The following is a 23,262-nucleotide window of genomic DNA, read 5'->3' on the forward strand; positions in this document are numbered from 1 at the left end:
GATGTGCTTTCGAACTGCTAGGTTGGCAGGAGCAGGGACCGAGCAACGGGAGTTCACCCCGTTGCAGGGATTCGAACTGCCGACCTTCTGATCGACAAGTCCTAGGCTCTGTGGTTTAACCCACAGCACCACCCGCGTCCCTCTACGGATACTTACATGGGAGTAAACCCCACCGAACAAAGTGGCACTTACTTCTTCAGTGAACGTATGCACAAGAGCAGTCTTGCAAAAGTCCAGCTCCGGGGAACCTTTGGGCCTCCAGATGTTGCTGAACTACAACTCCCAACACCCCTAGTCATGGGCCATGCTTTCTCGGGCTGATGGGAGTTGTAGTTCAGCAGCATCTGGTCCCCCACACCTGAACTACCTAATCCAGCATCCCATTTCCTTCAATGCTCAACCAGATGTTTCCTGAAAACTCATAATACAGACATTTTTTTTTTTAAATCCCCAGTCAATTCCAAGGTATATTGCCTTTGGCTTTGGAGGCTCTCTGTTGCTTTCATAGCGAAGAGCTGCTGGTTCCTGTCTGCCATAACCTCACTCTTTGAAAAGCTGTTCTGGCCACTAGCCATTCCTGCGTCTTGCGGTATTGAGTTCCGCCAGCTCATTATGTGTTGTGCGAAATAGAACTTCCTTTTGTCTGTCTAACCAGCTCTCACCCCATAGCAGCTGGACTCCATACCGGCAGATAAAGCAACCCCCCCCAACCCCCAAAAACCTATTTAGACTTTTTTGATGACAGTATCAAAAGGAGGCACAGGAACCAGATGTGTTCTGTTGAAACAAAGTGCTTTTATTTTTAAGGAGGCACAATGGCGGAACAACTGTGAATAATAATAATAATAATAATAATAATAATTACTAGTTGCTTCCCTCACAGGAAAGCGAACTCAAAGCAATTTACAGAAACAAACATAACAAATAAGAGCCCCCCACTCCACAAAAACCCAACTCAGCCCTTCTTCATGTTTGCTGCTTCCACCCCCAAGGACACAATCCGAACCCCAGCCTAGAAGCTTGGCCTGAGATGAACAACTGAGCCAAGGCAATTGCTCCTTTTCTGATTCTTCAAAAGAATCAATCCAATCGCTAGGGAGACAGCGGGTGGGAATGACTCACACACTGCATAGCTATAGGACAGCCGCAGCAAACAAAGGGAAGAAGCCCAGCAGGGCTATGAACTACCAGATTCTGCATGCTGCTAGACCTCAGTGATAAAAGTGAACCATTTTAGTCCTTGGCCCCAAAAACGACTGGCGGATTCCATGTGTGAAGTTGTGAATCTTCGAAAAGCTGAGCTGCTCCACTGCGGGGAAGGAAGCATGGCTCATGAGGTATTTGTGTTTAGAATTGATGGCAGAGGTTAGAGAGAAGCAGGGTCACTTGGAAGGCTGTGTTCCTTAAGGCAACACAGAAGCACCCCCTCACTTTGATCACACAAAAGCCAGCTTTGCCAGTGCACAGCTCACTGTGGTCCTCAGTCTGCCTTTCCCTGGAAAACAGCACCTCATATGCATAGCGGGTGGGGATGCTGAGAACAGTTTCATTCAGCATCACCTCCCTTTGCTGAGCAGTCAGAAAGAGGGTTCCCTGGCTCCCACAGGGTCTGTATCTATACGCAATATCTTATTGGAGAGTGGGATCGGTCTGGAACTGACCCACTGCATGCTGTTCAGTTTTCTCTTCCGGGCGATCAAGCTCTGGGTAAAAATCAGTTCTGCAGCTTTTCAGCAACACTGCACAGAACAGATTGGCATCTGCCTGTGACGTCACAAACATTATTGAATTAAAAACGAAACACCAATAAGGTAGCAAATAAACATTTAAATGAATATGCATAGATGAAATACATATATACCGTATTTTTCTGTGTATAAGACGCCCTCATGTATAAGACGACCCCTAATTTTTTTAACCCAAAATTATGAAATTAAATTGTTTAGCTTTTTTTGGGGGGGGGGGTGAGGTCACTTCCACCAATAGCTCACCTGCCTGCCTGCCCACCACTGCTGATCGCTTAACACAGCCATTGCCGATCACACATGTCGCTGCAGCCGCCAATTGTCTGCCCGCTCGCTGCCACCAACAGCCCCCCCACTTGCCGCAGCCACCAATTACTCGCCAAATTGCCGCTGTCAATCTCCTGCTTGATGCCACCATTAATCACACGTCCCCCCTCTGCATTCACTATCCGTGTATAAGACGACACCCAATTTTTGCCTCTTTTTTTAGCAAAAAGCATCGTCTTATACACAGAAAAATACGGTCTATATTAAGGCACGCAGCTTATCCGAAATATGAGAGAGATGTGGGAGACGCAACTATGGAATCAGAGTTCGAATGGTGGTATTATATCTGCCACATGCATTGTGAAGGAATTGGGAAGGAAGCCAGGCTCCTAAGAACATCAGAAGATCCCTGTCGGAACAGGCCAAAGGTCCATGTAGCCCAGAAACTTCTTCTCACAGTGGCCAATCAGATGGCTCCGGGAAGCTCCCAGGCAGGGCATGAAGGCAGCAGCCCTGCTTGGCTGTTGCTCATAAGAACACCAGAAGATCCCTGTTAGAACAGACCAAAGGTCTATGTAGCCCAGCATCCTGTATCCTACAGCGGCCAATCAGGAGGCTCCAGGAAGCTCACAAGGCAAGTCATGAAGGCAGTCGCTCAACCCGGATGAATCTGCTGTGCAACGGCTTGTTTGTACCCACCCTGCGGCTCAACACTATCCCCTGGCGTTTGCCTTTTTCCAGGAGCCTCCAGCAGGAGTGGGGCACTAGGAAGTGCCCTGCTGAAGGTCTCCCAGCATCCGCTTGACTTCGTTCTCCACGCGGATGAACTTGGCCTTCTTCCAAGGATTGGCCGTCTCCTGGCGGCTGCACCGCAAGTCCTCCAGGAGCAGGCCGAGGTGCTGACGCACCCGGTCGCGGTCCCAGACGGGCAAGTTCTTCTGTACTACGTTCAGGATGACGGCCCAGTAGTCGGAGACGTCGGCCCCCATCGTCAGGAAGATGAGCACCTTGATGCCGTCGCGTTCCTTGCGCAGCGCATGGAGGGCCTGCTTGCCTTCCTCGCTGATGTCGTTGAAGTACAAGCTGGAGGGAAGGAAAGAGGAAGAGCTGAAGTAGGCGAGAAAGGCCTCTGCGCCCAAGAAGAAACAGCCAATTGGAGGAGCCGCCATGTTGAGGCAGTAACCAACGCCGGCAGCAGAAGGTGGTGCTAACAGGGTGGAGTTTTAGAATGGGCTGCACCATTTCGGCCCAGAAGAGGTAGAGGGGTGGAAGGGAGAGAGTCACGTTTCCGAACAACTATTTATGTCGAAACATCCCTGCAAATAGAAAGCCAGCTCAGCAGGCAAAGGGCTATAACCTCTTACTTTGAGATATTAGCTTTCTATATGCAGGAAAATGGTAAAAAGATACAAAAAACCCAGAGAAGTATCCAAAAGGAGTGCCCCCTCACCTGCAGTCCAAAGTGGTGCAGTCTTTTCTCCCACCCACATGCATGGACCCAGACTTAGGCAGTTAGCTAGAACGCAGATGTGCATCAATTTCTGACAAATTTGGGAGAGGAAATCCCCACCGCCATTTAACAAGCTACACCCACTTATCCTGTGTGTCCCCCCCCAAAAGAGTTTAAAATTGAAAATTCATGGCACATTTCATTGCAAATTTCTCCTAATATAAATGTTTGTATGCACCTTTGTCTAATAAGCACATCTTTGCAAAGCATTTCCCCCTAATATAAAGCATATCACCATGCTGTGTTCATCAGTAGAAATGTTATTTTTAGGCAAACTTTACCCTACAATATTAATTTCTCTACACACTGCTCTGCTAGACAGCCACACTGCAAAATTCAGAGAACTCTGGATTTCAAAGGAAGTTGGACAACATGACCCTTCCAACTCTACAATTCTATAAAGGATGTCTGCATTTCGGCTCATGTACTGCACCAGAAGGTGCAAATTCAGTAAGTTCACCTTTAAATGAGAACTGAATTGGATGCCTCCCCCATCCCTAGTAATGGATGATGGAACCTAAGATCTTTTGGCCAAGGCATTGGCTGAGCAGACTGTTCAAAGTATGGCCCCTGCGGAAAATCATTAGCTACCCAGGAGCTTATTCCCTTGCCTCTGTGCCTGCGTACATAAGTATATTAAGCTAGGAAGTGGCAGAAAAGGATGCTGAGACTTACTGGACAGTTTCCAGAGTGGCGTGCCTCTTGGCCTCCTCCACCAGAGCGAGGGCAGTTGCGTCGGACACCGAATTGTAGGCTACGTCGAGTTCCTGCAGGTGCTGGTTTTGCGCCAAGTGCTGGGTGATCACCTCCACGCCCCGGTTCCCCAACGAGGTGTGCAGCAGTGATAGGTGGGTCAAAGAGGTGTTGCCAGCAAGGCCTTCAGCGAGGTACTGGGCACCCTGCTCTGTCAGGGGGTTGTCCGCCAGCCTGCAAGTGGCAAAAATGAAGAAGAGCAGACAGTGAAAGTTGGGTTAGCCAAGATTGTGACCCTACAGATAAGGTCCATCAACAGCTGTTTGAGGATGAATAATTGTCGCATTTCCTACCCGCGGTCTAAAACAGTCCTTTTCAAAGTGGGTTTTCCAGAAGTTTTATTTTTTGCCCTAATTTATTCATCATATATTTATCATGCAGGCTCTCTGGGCACCTTTGTGACTTTGAAAGGAGCACCCTGGGCCTCTCAACTCAAGCACCTTTGGCCCTGGAAATAGTTTCTTCTTAAGTTTCCTAAACCAACAGCAAAACATGCCCCAGTGAAAAGACAGCGGGAAGAGCTGCCCACAGAGGAAGAGCCTGCTGAAGCCACTGCCTCCCCCTACTCAACGATAGGGCTGGGGCCCTGTTCATGCAGGTTTGCAATGAAGTCTAACAGGTTTGCCATCCCTCTTGCATGTAATGGGTGGGCATGCCTTGGAATATGGCCCAGGACTCGCTGCGTGGGAGACACGCAGGAATTCATTGGAAGGGAAATCAAGGTTCCCTATAGTCTGCTTCGAAGGATAGATGCAAGGCAGTAGACAGTTTGACAAATCAATTCTGTGCTGATTAAACTGTCAGAAAACAACAGTTTGAGATGAGAACGTCAGACCAAGCTAGCTCTGTTAAAGAAGTTGTCTGCGTTCCTCTGCACACTGAGTGGGAAGGCAATCCCAGCAAAAACTCAGTGGTGTTTACTCTGCGTAAATGGGTGTAGGGGTTTCATCCTGGATTCAAAGAGACAAAGTTGACTAGACACTTGACTGTAGGAGAACCATAAGGAGAACCTCCTGCATTTTCTTTAAAAGTTAGCAAGAGCAGCTGGTTCAGAGCTGCGGTGAGGGGGCAGCAGAATCTGGCTGCTCTACTGATGTCCCACAATGCACTTTGACCCCATGTCCACCTGGGCACTGTGGGAAATTTATTTACTTATTTTATTTAATAAATTTTATTTAATAAATTTTATTTGCGGCTTGATTGCGGGGGTTTTTTTTATTAAAAAAACCTCCAGACCTCCAAAACCTCAAACTGAAAGGTGTGGTAGTATGCTGACATCCAGAGTTGGACTGTATCTAATTCAGTTCTACTCAAGAGTAGACTCACTGAAATGAATGCACCTCAGTCAGGCCCAGGACAAGCACTGGAGACAACAAAACGCTTTTTAAAAAAAGTGTATTGTTTTATAGGTGTGTTTCCTGCTGCTCTGGGCTTCCTTACTAAAGCTTGGAAATAATAATAATAATAATAAATAATAATAATAATAATAATCTGATTCTCCAGCTTTTATTTGGATGAGAATTCCTTTCGTTTTGCTCTACCAAACTGTTTGGGGGGGGGGGACTGGGAGAGATTTAGAGACAGAGTGCACCCTCTCCTCTCTGCCGGACTTGCAGTCTCCCTGTTCACACTCACCTTAGGGTACTCACACCACATTTCTCGTGCAACAGCAGGTCCCTGATCTCCTTGCATGCTTCTGGCCCCAGGCTGTTGAGCTGCAAGCTGAGGGAAGACACAAACACAGAAAAATCAGTTTGCTTTTTTCCTTCCTCTTTTCCCTTCCTAATCACAGTTTGCCACCCTCTGGCGAAAGGCAAGAATACATACCCTCTGACATTTCTCCAATGAAAATAGGGACGTCTCATTCCACAATGATAATTTTACTATTTATACCCTACCCATCTTTCCGGGTTACCCCAGCCACTCTGGGCAGCTTCCAACATATATAAAAGCATAATAAAACCTTTTAAAAAATATTCTGTATACAGGATTGCCTCCAAACGGCTCGGGGGTCGAATAACTCCATAACCATCCAACGTTTCTACAATAAAAATAGGGACATCCTAAGGAAAAGCGTGACATTTTGGGATCAAATCAGAAACCAGGACGGCTTCTCTAAATCAGGGACATCCCTGGAAAATAGGGACACCTGGAGGGTCTGTGATTCAAAGCTTGGGGAAACATCCTTTTTGTGGGCTTCTCCCAGGTGGGCTGATGGAGGAGTAATGGAGCAGTCCATTCTTCCTCTGGCAGCCTGCATGAAATTCCTGGTCACCTGTGGTGACCTTGCGGAGGGAAGACACATTACAACGAACCTGGCAAATTGTTAGGACATGGGACTGTATCCAGCTAAGTCTTACTCAGAGTAGACCCGCTGAAAGCAAGGAGCCATGGCTATTTATTTCTTTAGGTCTACTCAGTGGGTGTTCTTCCTGGTGCCTGGTGGAATCTGGGGTGCAAAAGGGGTCCTCCATAGCCCAGAGGCAGAAAATCTGCTACCGCCAATTTCCAAGATGGCAAGAAGCAAGGGTTGGGAAAGACTGTTCTCTGCCTGAAACCCTGGGGAGCTTCTGCAAGTCAGAGTAGAAGATACTGGGCTGGACGGTACAAAGGACCTTCCTATGTTTCTACAACCTGAGCTTGTCTTTGAGCAACAGCTTGGTCATGTGAGCTTGTGAACAAAGTGCTAAGTCACTATGGAACATTCAGGGCGGTATCTAACTAACTCACTCCATCCATGCAAGGATTTATGCTTGAGTAACATGGGTTTTTTCCCCCTCCACATCCCCCCCCCCACTCATGCCCTGCAGAATCAGTTCTAGGGGTCCCTCCAGCCCTTCAGAGCATATATAGGGGAGGATACAGGACATGTGTGGGGAGAGAAGGGCAAGTTCCATTGCGCAAACTTAAATCTTCGCCCTGACATAACAATTCTCCTTAGGGCAACGTTGGAGAGAATACATAATCCAACCATCTCGGACCCTATGATCAGCAGAGGAGGTCTTCTTTGGTGGTGCCAACACTGGGATGTGCCCAGTTGGTATTGACTCACGGCAGGGCCTTTTTAGTGGTGGTTCCCCAATTGTGGAATGCCCTCCCTACTGGGACACACCTGCCTCCATCATTATTAACTTCCAGGAGGAATTTGAAAACATTCCTGCTTACCTAGGGATTTGGTTGGCTGAAGAATACTGTTCCTGGGACCTCAATAATATTAGATGGGAATTAAGTTTCTAACTATAATTGCTTTAATAATTATTTATTATTTATACCCTGCCCATCTGGCTGGATTTCCCCAGCCACTCTGGGCGGCTTCCAACAAAATATTAAAAATATGAAGAAACATCAAACATTAAAAACTTCCCTAAACAGAGCTGCCTCCAGATGTCTTCTAAAAGATAGTTGTTTATTTCCTTGACATCTGATGGGAGGTCATTTCACAGGGCGGGTGCCACCATCGAGAAGGCCCTCTGCCTGGTTCCCTGTAACCTCATGTCTAGCAGTGAGGGAACTGTCAGAAGGCCCTCGGAGCTGGACCTCAATGTCCGGGCTGAATGATGGGAGTGGAGACGCTCCCTCAGGTATACTTAGCTGAGGCTGTTTAGAGTTTTAAAGGTCAGCAAAGTTTAGTTTAGAAAGTTCTAAACTATTTTAGAATGTTTTTGCTGTGCTTTTGTTTCTAAATTGTCTGTTTGGGTTCCTTGGGGAGGAAAGGCAGGATGTAAATTCAATAAACCAACCAACCAACACTCACTGGAGTTTTTTGCACCGCAGCAAGACAGGGAAGAGAATCTTTAAGCTGTTGATGTCGAGGTGGCAAGAGGCCAAGTTCAGCTCCTCCACTTCATGACTGGTGGTGCCCACGACAGATGCCACGACGGAGCACTTGAGAGGGGTCATCTTGACAGAGGAGAGGTTGATGGTCCTCAAGGACTGGATGGCCTCGGCTGTGAAGCGTTCATTCTGGAACTCGTGCAGAAAGAAGAGGTAGTCCATGAGCTCGGACGGTGGCAAGCCCTTGCGGCTGTTGCGGATGACCGTCTTCTTCATGGCCTTGGCGATCTCAAAGGCTGCCAGGTTCTTGATGGAGCAGCCCAGCTGGTCCAGGATGGCCCGGTTGCGCCGTGACAGCAGCCCTCCCATGAAGATGGGGAAGAGCTCAAAGACCTCGTCGTCCGAAGCCTCGTCCGGGTGGCGCATGGGACCTTCCACCCCGAGGATGCTGAAGTTGATCTGGTCCAACACGTCGTCGTTGAAGTAGTCCTCCTCCTTGAACATCTCCACCGCCATGGTGTGGGCGATGGTGTCGCGGTCCTTGCTGGTGAACCGGCCGAAGTAGCGAGGGAAGACCTTGATGAGGCTGAAGAGCACCGGCAGGACGCGCAGAGGCAAGACTTTGGAGACGATGCTGAGGACCACAGTCACATCTTCACTCACCTTGCCAATGATCTCGGAGACCTCCTTGCCCACCCGTTGCCCCAGGGTCTTCTTCTCGCCCAGGACCACGTAGAGGGCCGCCAGGTATTCCTGCATGGCAGGGATGGTGAAGACAAAGGTGTGCTCCTTGCCCGACTGCACGCTGGGCGTCAGGAAAAAGCTGAAGACGTCTCTGCGGAAAACATTCAGGAGGTTAAGCTCACTCTCTGTTTTCATCTCCACCTCAAAGCAGCGGCGCAGGTCCTCTTCCGAGAAGGAGGTCTGCCGGGACATCACCCCCTTGTAGGCCAGCTTGCCCACTGTTTTGGACACGTATTTCATCATGGAGATGTCAGAGGGGTCCGTGCTGTCCAGCACCTCCCCGCTGAAGTTGAGCCGCAGGAAGCTGGTGTAGATCCCGGTGAGGGTTTGAGTGGGGGGCACCGACTTGGTAAAGTAAAGGAAGTGCAATGTGGTGCAAACCAGCCAGCAGTAGGATGGCAGGAAGCAGGCGGCCGCAATCTGGTTGTGCCGTTCCAAGTTCCTGGACAGCATCTCCACCAAGTTGTCCTGCTCATTTGCCTCCTCCGCCGTTGGAGGGCCAGAGGCCCCGAGGCACTCAGGCCTACGCAGGCGCAAATGGAAGTAGAGCTTCTGGAGGTTGATGTCAGAGAAGCCACAGACCTCGACGTAGCGGCCCACAAACTTGCTGGGGATGCGGCGCACTGCTGAGGGCCGTGTGGTGACGATGATGCTTGCCTGGAGAGACAGGAGACATGGGCTGGTCAATGAAATCCAAGGTCAGAACACAAGACATAGAACCTAGGGAACTACCTTATACCAAGGCAGAACACTCTTCCATCTAGCTCAGTATTGTTGACACTGATTGTCAGTTGAGAACATAATGATAGTTTTCTACCCCTGGGTTCTGAGTCAGACCATTGGTCTATCCAGCTCAGTATTGTCTATGCCACAGAATGGGGAACCTCTGGCACTCCAGATGTGTAGGACTTCAACTTCCACCAGCATGGTCAATGGTCAGGGATGAAGGGAGTTGGAGTTTGACAACATATGGAGGGTCACAGGCTCCTCAGCTGTATTTTAATTTAATGGACCACCATTAAATGGGTTTTTGTTTGCTGAAGGCAACTGCATTCTGCTGCTGATTCTCTCTCTAAGCATCTACCATTTGTGGACCTCAAGGGAAAGAGGCGAGCAGTCTCACTCAGGGAGCCACCCATTCCACCAGCATGAAAGATGGGAAGCTGAGCTCAATCCATCAGCTTTGCCGAAGGCATCAAACCCCATCAGATGCCTCCTGCCTCTGAACTGTGCCAGACAGTCATTATAAGAACAATTGCTTAAGTAAGAACTGGTGCCTGAGTTCCGATTCCCCCCCCCTTCCCTCCCTATCTCCTTTTCCGTGTGTTTTAGATTTTAAGCTCGCAGGCAGGGTCTGTCTTGTTTAATTGACACTCTGGGAAGCTTTTGGTGGAACAACGGGTTCAAAGGCTCTAAATACATAAAGAACAATCTTCCCTGAACACAAACCTCTGGCATCATGTATTTCCTCAGCAGGTTGACCACAATGGCGGATGGAGGAATCGGCTCGTTGGGGTCGCAACAGAGTTCTGTGTGCGCCAGGCGGAAGTCTAGATTGAGGCGGTCCAGGCCATTGAGGATGAAGAGCACTTTGAGGTGGCTGGAACCCAACGTGGGCACCAGCTCCCGGAGATGAAGATATTTCTTGGTGATCATGCGCCGCAAGGAGATGGGTGCGCTGCCTTGGGAAAGGTCCTCACAGGAGAATGGGATAAGCAGCTCAAAGCGCGGGAGGCGGCCGTGACACCAGTCCATCACCATCTTCTTGATAAGGGTGCTCTTCCCGGTGCCCACCGTGCCATAGAGGACCACGTTCTTCACCTGATTCCCGCAGGCGTCCACATCAAAGAGGTTCTGGAGGCCAATGGTGTGGCTACGGGAGGCCTGCAGCTGGTTCTGGATGGTCATCTCAGGAGAAGGCTTCAGGATTTCCTCCAGGGAGCTCTCCCGGATCACGGGGTCCACGTGGGTGGTGTCTAGTGAGAACGACGGGCCAAACTGACGCTCCTCGTTTGGCTGCTGGCGGAACCAGTCAGAGAGGTTTTTGCGGTGTTTCTGGATGGCTTCTGCGGAGGAGAAAAGTGAGAGTTAGGGCTCCTGGGCGACCTATTTATTACACATTGGTTCCGATTTGCTAGCACAACACTTATAGAGAGGTTAGATTAGATCCAGGGTTTATTGAGCATTCGTTTTGATTTATTTGCAGAGAGGTTGCAAGTCAATGAACATTCCTCCTGCATTCATCCTGATTTGCTTGTGGGATGTTTACACATCCTCCCCGTTAGCCATACACAATGTCAATGCAGGTAAGCGCACAGTTTGTTCCTTTGCTGGAGCAAGCCACGTTCCTATTTGCTCATGCAGGAAAAGCAGTTTCCACTGGAAAACTGCATGTTCAAAGGGCTGTTTGATAGCCGTTTCCCAAACAGCCCTGCACTGCTTTTTAAACCTCCAATTTTCAGGGGATTAAGAAGCAGCGCAATGTCAGGAGAAAGACTTTCAATCAGCCCTTTGCTAACATTCCTCCACTGCTCTTTTCTGATTTTTGGAGGTTCAAAGAGCAGCACGGGGATGTCTGAAAGTCCTTTGTTGCTCCTTAACTTCAAAGAATCTGTAAACCAAAGGATCATCATGAGATGTTTACAAAAGGCTGTTTGAAAGTCCTGCGCTGTGCTTTGAAGTCCTGACAAGTGGGGCTTCAAAGCACAGCATCACCTGACGTCACTATGGCACCCCTAGTCGTTTGTCGGAACCAAACCGTCAGGGGTTGGAGAGATTAAGATCTGCCCCCACCCACAGCCAGAAAAGGCTCTCCATCCCAGCTTTCAAGCATCCCTTCTAATTCATCAGAAATAGAAACCTGCTTTTAAAAATTAAAAATAACCAAAGCGAAGGTTCCCAAGCTGCTCATGTCTACACCTCGATATCAAATTGCACGTCTGAATGTAATTGCAGAATTGCATAAATCTCTTGCGCATGGCTAAAAAGAGAAAACCACAAAGGGTTTTTGCCCAGACCCCAATGGCAGTGGTAGAAATGTCCCACTCCACCCCCGCCACGCAATCTAGTTGTGTTCCCTGGTACAGATTAGTGATCAGCAACAGCATCGCTCCTTAGAAACATAAAGTAGTAGATTTACCAGAGGTGGGCACATTCTTCAGTGCTGGCTGGCTTGGTCTGGGGGAGGTTGGCTGAGATGGGAACCCCTGGGGTCCTCCCACATGACAGACAAAGTCCCTGAAAGAGAGAGGGGAAAGAAAATGTGAGGTGTTTTTTTTTAGTGTTTATATTATTAATTTGTAAGATATTGATTTGTTTGTTGTTGTTGTTGCTTTTTTAGTTTTTCGAATGTTGGTTTTTGTGTGTTGTGTATTGTTATTTTTCGATATTTTTCATGTTGCTGTTGTGTGGAAAATACTAATAAAATTTATTTAATATAAATAAATAAATACATCCTTAAATTATTTAACTGATTATTATCAATAAAAAGTTTGTGAATGTTTATTCAAAAAAAGAAAAGAAAAGAAAGGAAAGGTGGCTAAGGAAGAGGGAACCCCTATCAAGCTGGCAGCTCTGTTTTTTGCAAATACAAATGCATTCTAGAGCTTGAAAACAAACAAACAAAAATGTATTCAGTTGTTTCCAGAAAGAACAGACTGTGGACAGCTTCCTATGTCTGGATAGAGAGACAGACAGGCAGGCAGACAGACAGATCTTCAACATAAATTTATGGCTAACAAAGTAGCAAGAGATGATAAAAGTAAATATGGAGGAAGGCAGATACAGTCGTACCTTGGAAGTCAAACGGAATCTGTTCCGGAAGTCCGTTCGACTTCCAAAACGTTCAGAAACCAAAGCGCAGCTTCTGATTGGCTGAAGGAAGCTCCTGCAGCCAATCAGAAGCCCTGTTGGACGTTTGGCTTCTGAAAGAATGTTCGAAAACTGGAGCACTCACTTCTGGTTTTCGATCGTTTGGGAGCCAGAGCACTCGACTCCCAAGGCGTTCGGGAGCCGAGGTATGACTGTATAAAAGTAATAGAACACTTTTGAATGTTCAAAAAGGCTTCCCTTGCATTGTCTCAGTGGTTCCCAATTGGTGGTCCGTGGACTCCAGGGGTCCACATAACCCATCCAGGAGGTTGGCTGTGTCTTGAACAAGATTGTAGCACCCCAAAATGCACATTTCTTGGGCACCGTGTTCTCAAAAAGGTCACATCACTGGGACATGTTGGAGGGTACGGTGACGCCATTCACATAACAAAAACTACCAAAAGTAGGGGGTTCGTGGGTTGGCTTTTGAAAAACAGGGCGTCCACAGTACTTTGCTAATTGGGAACCACTTCTTTATCTAATCAAGGAAGGGGTGGCTAACCAGATGTTGTTGGTCTCTAACTCTAATCAGCCCCAGCAGCCAGATTGGCCAATGGCCAAGGACCCTGGACATTGTAGTCCAACCAAAGAGGGCCCCTTTGTACAGAAGGCTAGCCTCTGCACCCATTCGTGCACCTCTCTCTAACCTCTGTCCAGAAAAGCGAGAGGCATTCTCAGAGATCAAGGACACCTTCCAGCCAGTCAAAAACACTTATATGCGTAGCAGGGCATATAAGGGGCGTGGCCTGATTAAAGTTCCAATGGCCAGGTAGAGAAGAATGGAGGGCTGCATTTGGACCCTGGGCCTGTGGTTCCCCACTCGTTTTCTAGGTTGCCAAGAGTTCAGTACCCCATCAGGGCATCCTTACCTGACAGGAGATGCTGATCTTAAGAAGAACAAGGTCCGGTCCACATGCAGGATCCTCTTGAGGACCAGGCGGTTCCCAGTGCCTTCAAGGAGAGATTCCAGGACAAAGTTATTACAGCATTGGTTTATGTTATATTATTTACACATTACTACTTATTATTTACCTATTATAAACGTAACTTGAGAAACAAAGCCACAGAACCACGTGTAAGGTAGCTGGATCCAGACTAAATCAGCTGAACTTAGTTCTCTTAGCTGAAATGAGTGGGTTGTTGATTTCAATGGGGCCCAAGTTCAGTCCCATCTTATGTGTAAAATCAAAAGCACGTTTCTAGTCCTTAGGAATATGGGAGGAAGGTCTCTGCCCTAAGGAGCATGCACTTGGGCTTAATTTCAGTGGCAGATGAGGTTGAAGGGGACATATCAAGGGCTTCACAGGTTGGTTTTAAGGAAAGCCTTAAAGGAAAAGTAGGGAGAGGGAAGGCTGAAGTTTAGTTTCTCTGTTTCTAATTTTTCCAGTCTTAAATTCAGTTCTCTATATTTCCATATCAGTTTGCATATTTTTTTTTTAAAAAAAGGTGACATGAAAATTCATCAGCATCTTAGTGTAAATTTTTCTCCTAATATACATATTTTAATGCACTATTACCTAATACATTAATTATTTTTTACAGTTATGCATCGCTTTTTAAACATATGTGTCTCAAAGCGTCTTACAAAATAAAAATACGAACAAAAAATAAATAAATGTTAAAACCAAATATAAAAACAGCAATAAAAGAAGACTCCAAAATGCAGATCTATCTATCTATCTAATCACAAAAACAATCCCTGCCCAACCCACTTAAAAGGATGAGGGAAATATAAAGATAACAAACATAACCAGCTACCCTCCAAATTAAGGTTCAAAGGAGAAAGCAAATTATTTTTTTAAAAATGTCTGGCAACTAAAAACAGACAACAATGGTGCCAGGTGCATTTCTCTGGGGAGAGCGTTCCGCAAAAGGGGAGCCATCACCTCTGCACCCCCTGGACATTGAGAGAGGGAGTTTTTAAGGATAAGGAGCAGGAAGGAAAGACACCCTGCCCAGAGAACAAACGTGCTCAGAGACACTCTTACTACTTCAGCCATTTCCAGACTCTGCAAGCAGGGGCCTGGAGTTTGAACTCTGCCTTACCTAGCGCCGAGTCCAGGTGCATCGCGGAAGCTACAACGCCTCTGCCGGCCTTCTGCTTGGCCTCTATTTGCTTCAGCCTGCTCCAGCTGCTCCCTGCCTGGCACGGCCATCTCCTGAACGGCATGGTGGCAGAAGGAACCTGCCTTTCAACTGGAAGACACACGTAAAAAGGTCAGAAAGCAGAGCTGGAATTTCCACCACCACCCTTTCCCCCAGAATCTGATAATCAAGATTTGCAAAAATCTCATCACTGAGGCAGACATAGCTTGGAGGCCAGAGGCCTCCTGAGCAAGCCTGCCTCTGTCACTATATCTATTTTATACTATATATTTCTCTCTCACTTCTTTCAGATAATTCCCTTCCTCAAAACAGCTCACATCAATACTGTAGGGTCACTTCCAGACAAGCTGTTTAATGACCATTTAGCATGATTTGATTGCAGTGAGAGCTATTCTTTAATGAGCATTCATCTCGATTTGATTATGGGGAGATTAGACAGTGTTGCATCAAAAAAGCATTATCTCCCAGAGCAAATTACCTGTCACTGTCCTTACAGCAAACAATCTGACCTTTGGGGGATGGGGAGGGGAGCACGCTTGCTGCACAATAGTGCAAAATCAACGTTAATTGAGCAACCTGAATTAGCCGATTCAGAGCCCACTGTAGATTGGGAACAGTGGGGTGAGTGGCAGGGGAGCTAATGGCAGGTGGAACCAGAGGTCTCACAGACGGTTCTGATTTTATTATTTATTTTATTTATTAAATTTATATACCACCCTTCATCTAAGGATTACAGTTTCCTCCCCATCCTCCTTGGTAGACCTGGGTTTCACATGCACACATTCTAGGAGTCTCACAAATTAGGAACTCCAGACAGCGGCGATAGCAGGTTTTATCTAGAAACTTGCACTCACACAGATCTTAGAATGGGGAGAATGTTCACAGCGCACACAGAAAGAATCAAATATACACATTTAACCCTTCAGTGGGGAATAGCTCAGCAAACAGTACATTTCTATTATGGCGAACGACTCAAGAGAATGGTTTGGGAGAATTAGCTAATTCTAAACCACAGGGACATAGGAAGTTGCCTTGTACCATATCAAACAACCGAGCTATTATATGCCACAGGTCCCCAAACTGTGGTCCACAACATGCCTGCATTAAGTACTTGTGTTCGTTTCTAATTGTAATTTTATTGCTTCTTTTATATTGCAGTTCATTGCAGGGCTGGGCAATATCTGGTTTTCAACATCATGATATAATCACCTGCTAAACATCGCAATATACTGATATAGCACAATGTCTGAAATAAGGATGGAGCTATATAGAGGCATTGGCTGGCCCCAGTTTTTCCTGCATTGTGATTTTTGCTGACGCCTGCTCTTGTGGTTCTCTGCCCCCTGCATGAGGCAGGGGAGAGCTGAGCCAGCAAAGTTATTGGGACCACAGGAATCGAGAGAAACATTGGCTAGCTTCACGGTTTTCCCCACATTGTGATTTTTTTGCATAGCACACACACAATTTGTGATTTTTTGCCAGGACAAATATTATGAAACCGATATCATGATATGGACTTCAAACAGGTTTTGGGCAATATATTGCCCAGCCCTAAGACACATCATGATTTGCAATATATTGCCAGGTCAAATATTATGAAACCGATATGATATGGACTGCAAACTGGTTTTGGGTGCTGTAGCGATATATCACCCAGCCGTAATTCATTGTATTACAAATAGAATTATAATTAGAAATTGCACAGCATCCAGCACAGCACATTACAATTGCTACAACAGGAAGAAAAGATCATTAAGTGGTCTGCCAGGACTATCCGCTATTTTCAAGTGGTCGGGAGGATGGGGGCAAAGTTGGTCTACACTGACTGATAGGGACTCTCTAAGATTTTAGGCAGGTAAGTCTCTCCTCCAGCTCTACCTGGTGATGTTGCCAGGGACTGAATGTGGGATGTTCTGCATAGAAGGCAGATGACCTACCCCACAAGCCCTTCCCTGACTACACATGCCCAAGAAGGAGCAAGGCCACAGAGGCCAAGAGGTGATGCAAGAGGGTGGCTTCCAAAACACACATGCTCACTACTGGTAGGAAACAAAAAACAGATCTAAACACACAGTCACACATTCTCAGAGACAGGAAAGGAGGAGCAAGTTTGGAGGCTACCATTTGTTGTGAAAACAGAAAACAGGGGAGGAAGCCAAAGGTACCTTTTCAGTCCCTGTGGACAATTGCAAAGAAGGAGTCCTGGAGCTTGTTGAAAGTCCTAAGTAAGGCTGGAAACAGCAAGGACTTCTGCTTCACCAAGTAGAGACCCAGGGAAGCAGGAGACTGGAGGCAGTGGAGGAAAAGCAGAGGCGAGAACGCAGCACTAGAGACCGGGGTTTCGTCCAGGGCAAAGCAATTCAGCAAGAAGGACTTCAGGCAGGTAGTGGAGGCCAGCAGAAAAGGAGCCAAGAGTGGATTCAGGAGCCTGGTTTTTATACTCTGGGGGACAAAAGCTTCAAAGCGAATTCCAAAATTGATTGGATTAGTGACGTGTTGCTCCTGGCCAATCCTTTTGGTTCATGACAAGGTGGGGTGGGTCCCTGCCCTAATAGGATTATCTTTAGTTATCTTTCCTTGGCATAGTCACACCTTGGCTAGTATGATTGGATTTTAGACTGGGTGGGCTTAGAAGTGCACCTTGTGAGGATGGCTAATTTGGTTGCACTGCCCAAGGTGCTAATGGCTGTGCACGGAACAACATCACCCAGTCTAGATTATTTTCAAATTTCATTTTAGCAAATTCCCACCTCCCATTCCATGCTTCCTTCAACCCCTCTCTTCCACTTTCTTTAACCTTACAATAATCCATGCAACTGTCTCTTCTCCGCAGCCCTCTGAACACAAGCCCCAAACATGGTTCATTATACTTTTCCACTACGAAGTAAGGAAAAATATAACTTTAAAGAAAAACAGCCAACACATTTAGTCCCAGTAACCTTACGTGCGCTTTCTTGACAGCAAGTCCCACTAAAATGAACTTTTCAGGAAACATGCATCAGACCAATCTACATATTGTCATTCTGGGAGACCCCCAATTTGATGAGCTTCACCTGTTGACTTCCGCCTGCTGCCTACATGTATGTAAAAGTTGCATGCAGCCATAGTACACGGGGCAGCACTAGCTGTGTAAATAAGGAGGGGAGAAGAAAGAGAGAAAGGCCCTCGGAAGGAAGGGAAAACAGAGGAGAGAAGAGAACCTGGAAAGAAGGTGAATAAAGAGGGAGTCCTTCTTGTAAAATTCACACATGCACCTTGGGGGCGAATTAGCAGGTCTTTCTCGCTTCATTCTCTGCCATCTCCAGTGGCTGCACATCATCACAATGCCAGCCTGTTTGTGGCTCCGCTGTGTGCCTTTCTGCTGTCACTGACAGCCAGCTGAAATAATAATCCGCTGTCCTCCTCTTCCTCCTCTCTCTCCCCTTAAAGCAGCAGGCCTCACTAAAGGACTTCACCAAGCTGGCAAAGATGGACACATTTATAGCTGGCTTTGCCGCAGTGGCCTGGCCTGGAACTTTCCTGGAACGGAAGGGCTCTTAGCAATTCCTGGTGCAGAGGCCAGCTCAGAACACTGTGCCGTTAGAAAGTGGGGGAAAAGACAAATGAAATTTGAGCTCTGAGGCCAGGCAGCTTAAACGTTGCTCTCAGAATTCATGGTACAATCATTCGCAAATAAGCAAAAGACGGAGAGAGAAGGCATGGATTTTCTCCGAGCAAATGCATGCAAAAATGGGCTCAATTTTGCAGAACCTGCTACATCCCCATGTGTGTCCAGGGGTTTGCAACTGATCAGGAATAAATCAGCCTTGCCTTCCCTTGAGCTTTTAACGGTAGCTTTTATGTGCAGAAATCGATAGGCAGAAAAAATACAATTGCTGTACAACCACCTCCTGCTAAAGGGAAAACTCCAGTGGACATCTGAGAAGCTAAAACAAAAGCACATGCTGGCAGCCCTGTGGCTATAGCTTAGCTCAGGGGTCAGCAACCTTTTTCAGCCATGGACCGGTCCACCGTCCCTCAGACCATGTGGTGAGCCAGACTATCTTTTTTGGGGGGGAGGGAATGAACGAATTCCTATGCCCCACAAATAACCCAGAGATGCATTTTAAATAAAAGGACACATTCTACTTATGTAAAAACACGCTGATTCCCGGACCGTCTGCGGGCTGGATTGAGAAGGCGATTGGGCTGCATCCAGCCCCTGGGCCTTATGTTGCCTACCCCTGGCTTAACTGGTAACAGAATCCTAGAGACTGCAAGGCTCAGCCACTGCATCTTAAGTCAAACTACAGAGTCTGGAATCTTGGCTAAAGTTATGCAGCTGAATACATCATGGCAGGCATCAAAAAGTTAAGATGAGAGGCTTTAAAGCATCAGAGAGTGTGCCTGTTCACACCTGTCATTACCTGTAAATCCAGGCCTATCTCTAAGGAATTGTATCTGCTGCTGTTCTTTGGTTACCTTGAGATGTGTGTGTTTTCACACCAACAAGCCTTGCTGAGCAAGGCAAGGCAAACAGCAAGGGGAGAGGGACAAGTAAGTTGTTGTTCCTCAGCCCAGCTGAACAACACACAAGCAAACTGGGATGAATGTTCATTGTTGCACAACCCCTCTGCAAACAAATCAGGATGTATGTGCAATAAAGACCACTGCACATACTTTGTTCAAACAAATGCTGAATGCTGAATAAATGGGAGGAGCCTCTCATTTTTAATGCTGGGGTATATTGCTACTGCTTCATTTCATCTTTGACTTTCCTTTTTTTTGTTCCAATAAATTTGTTTTATTGTAGATTTGCTTTACTACAAGTGTTTGAAAAGCGGTGTATACAAAGCTTTAACATGAAATTAATCTAAAGCTATTGGTTCATTTCTAAAGGAGAGATACTCGGGTTCAGACTTCTGGGAGCTACATTCTTGGCTTAGGTTTTGTTTCTGATGCATGAAGAGGAAAATTAACTCTGTACATGCTCAGGAGCCTTCAGGTATCCTGAACTCTGATCAAACATTTGTTGCAGATATATAGATATAGGTATTTTATTGTATTGTGAGAACTTTAATAAAAAATTCTGGAACTCTGATCAAACACTGAACTCTGTCATGCTGGACTGAGTCCCAGCTCAGATTCAGCCCAGCTTCCAGCAGTCCCCTCAAAGTCAGCAGAGAGATTGACCAAAGAGTGATACATCTGAATGGCAATTAAAAGGAAAACACTGATGCAACACATTTGTAACTCACTCTCCTCGAAATTTCAGTTAGGTAGAACATTTGTGTTCTTTTAAAGTTTTAAAGTTCAGAACCTTTCTGTGCAATTCGTAATTGGTTAACAGTGGAAACAGTTTAATGTGTATCACAAAATGGGGCTGGTGATCCTTAATAACTTGGGATTGCTCTCTAGCCTTGGAAATGAATGAACTCTGTCCATTCAAAGCTAGCACAAACAAGAAGTTACAGTGGTACCTCGGGTTACATACGCTTCAGGTTACAGACTCCACTAACCCAGAAATAGTGCTTCAGGTTAAGAACTTTGCTTCAGGATAAGAACAGAAATCATGCTCCGGTGGCGCGGCAGCAGCAGGAGGCCCCATTAGCTAAAGTGGTGCTTCAGGTTAAGAACAGTTTCAGGTTAAGTACAGACCTCCGGAATGAATTAAGTACTTAACCCGAGGTACCACTGTATAGCAACACTTTGGCAAGACTCTGGGGGTTCCCCTATCTCCATGGGGCTGTCACCCACCCCTGCATTTCCCCCATAATGATAATGGCCTGAAGAACTTGGGTGCTCAGAGAATATAGCCAAGGTGTTTCAGCTGATCTTAAATATCGCAATAGGGAGGGATTTGCTAAATCTTCATGAATGTAGAGAGTAGGAATATAGGGAGCTAGCTTTTTAGCTACCTTGCACTTCCCTCTACTCTTGGGAGAAAAACACCTGACAGGATTATACCATATACAGTATATTTTTGTTTTGTTGTCTGTGGGCGTTTCCAGGCTCTTGCTATCTTTTGACGAAATTCAATTACATACCGGCAAATTCAGCTTGCGCAATTCAAGATAATTTGGTGCTTTTGTGCAACAAACCTGCTCCCCCCCCACCCTGCTCCAGACTTTTTGCAATAAGAAAAGTGACAGAGAAAGGCAAAGGAAAATGTGGGACAACATTTGCTCGAAGCAACATCATATAACCTCCCAGGAAACATAGGAGCCAACTCCTGGGGTCCAAGGGCCCTTTGCTTCCCCCTGAAATATTTGAGGGGGCCTGCCCCCAATAGTTGATAGGCATTGCCATTAAAATTGTGTGTGTGCCCCATGTCTTATGATCAGTTAGGTGGGGCAGGGCTTACCCCCCAATATTTTATTTAAGTTGGCACCTCTGCCAGGAAACAAATCAGAATGAATAGTGAACCAACAGCTGACACCTAAAACTTTGTGAAACAGATGATGGATTTTTCAGAGCTAGCCAACCTGAGCGGAAGAGTCTGCGACCAGAAGGAGGAAGAGTATCAAGAGGAATGGAAGAAATTCAAAGATTATTCAGTTAAATATGTTAAGATAACTTAAATAGAATTACTTGCAAGTACCAAATTGGCCTAGGATTTAAATATGTGATATTGTAGAATACCATGGATTAAAAGTTAAAACGAAAAGAAAGAAAGGTGTTAATTGGACTAAGTAAATTTTACGTGAAACTAGTTTTGGAAAACTGCTACAATGATTTCTATGGAAACTCAGCTAGGGGGATTCGAGGAAGTCACTTGATGTTAACAAAAGTGGAATTTTTAGAGTTAGGATATATGTTTGTTTTGCTCACTGGAAGGACAGATGTGAAGCTGAGGCTCCAATACTTTGGCCACCTCATGAGAAGAGAAGACTCCCTGGAAAAGACCCTGATGTTGGGAAAGATGGAGGGCACAAGGAGAAGGGGACGACAGAGGACGAGATGGTTGGACAGTGTTCTCGAAGCTACCAGCATGAGTCTGACCAAACTGCGGGAGGCAGTGGAAGACAGAAGTGCCTGGCGTGCTCTGGTCCATGGGGTCACGAAGAGTCGGACACGACTAAACAACAACAACAACATATGTTTGCTTGCTTGCTTGTTTTTTGATGTTTTCTTTTTATGTTTGTTGATATATTTGTTTTAAATTGGGGAAAAAACCCCCAAAAAACTTTGTGAAGCAAATCAGAACGCATGATCTCCCTGAGCCCCTACCAAGGAAAAATCGAAGGGAATCGGGGCAGCTGGGATGACTTTACTGCTTCCCTTACCAACCCTCCCTTGTCACCAGAGCCCTCCGAGAGAGAAGCGCGGGAAAACGGCTCAGAGTTGGCCCTGCGCTGGCGTGACCCCTCTGACCACCCGCGAAATTTTACCTCCGGCGAAGGATCTTCCGCGCGGATGGCCGATGCAGCCGTGCCCTTTGTTCCATCAGGGTCTTTCTGTCGTCTGCCGTTGTTTCTGTCTGTGTTGATCTGCTTTTTCAATAGGCCTCTGGGAGGTTCGCGTTGCATTCAGAGCAAGCTTCTCTTCGCCTCCCCGGCGGTTTATTTTTGTCTCTGTGAAGGCTCCTGCCCTCTGTCAGTTTATTTTGCAGCCGTAACTTCCTGCAAAGAAAGCCCTTCCCACTTGGCCTTACAAACTGCCTCTCTCGCAGCTGGCAGAGCTTCCAGAAGGGGGAAAAAAACACAAAACCAGGGAGGGGAAGATTGAGCAGAGAAGGCGAGCAAGATAGGCGCTGGATTACCACAGAGTGCATTTGTGTGCGTTTTCTGGCACAGGCAGAACGGCTTGCTTACTGCTCCACTGGATTTGCTTCAGATGCAGCCGCCTCTATGCAGAATTGCGTAAACGTGGAGATATCCACTCCTGTGACTCTGCATCCCTTCTGCTGGAAACAAGCACCTGTGGGATTTCTGCCTGTCCTAAACCTTCTCCAGATGTGCAAGACATGCTGCTGGGGTCTGGAAAGCCATTGGCAACCCTCTTATTATTTCCTGGGGGTTACCTGAAGGTTCAGCTGCAAAACCTGTTTGCAAAGAACCCTGGAATGTGAGAAGCAATGCTAAACAAGAGTGGCCAAGAGCATGGGCAGAGTGCTTTTTGCCCTGAATACGGAGGTTCTGTTCTCTGCACGCTAATACTAAATGGCTGTTGCTCAGTCTGAGTAGCCACCTCTGTCTAGCACAGCTAGAGAGAAGAGTAGAGGCCTTGGGAAAACAGAAAGAACAACATGGCAGATTTTAATTTCAGATGCATTTGGGGGGGGGGAGGATGGTGATTGAAACAGGAACATAGAAAGCTACCTTCTCCCCAGCCAGATCCTAATAATAATAATAATAATAATAATAATAATAATATAATAATAATAATAATAATAATAATAATAATTTTTTATTTATATCCCGCCCATCTGGCCATCTGGGTTTCCCCAGCCACTCTGGGCAGCTTCCAACAAAACACTAAAATACATAACCTATTAAACATTAAAAGATTCCC

The 23,262-nt window shown here is 46.5% G+C and overlaps 1 protein-coding gene across 1 annotated transcript; it reads right to left on the minus strand.

Moving 5' to 3' along the window:
• Positions 1-775: 775 nt before the first annotated feature.
• On the minus strand, positions 776-22,817 carry NLRX1 (NLR family member X1). Its single transcript, XM_080983417.1, has 9 exons — positions 22,140-22,817; positions 14,710-14,859; positions 13,533-13,614; positions 11,933-12,030; positions 10,243-10,859; positions 8,030-9,450; positions 5,911-5,997; positions 4,198-4,449; positions 776-3,095 (listed from the first exon to the last, which is right to left on the minus strand). The coding sequence occupies exons 2-9, from the start codon at positions 14,831-14,833 to the stop codon at positions 2,777-2,779; spliced, it is 3,000 nt and encodes a 999-aa protein (XP_080839543.1). The 5' UTR covers positions 14,834-14,859; positions 22,140-22,817; the 3' UTR covers positions 776-2,776.
• Between the last annotated feature and the right edge of the window lie 445 nt (positions 22,818-23,262).

The sequence above is a fragment of the Podarcis pityusensis genome (genome assembly GCF_964106645.2).
Source record: "Podarcis pityusensis genome assembly, chromosome: 15".
In the NCBI taxonomy this organism is placed as follows: Eukaryota; Metazoa; Chordata; class Lepidosauria; order Squamata; family Lacertidae; genus Podarcis; species Podarcis pityusensis.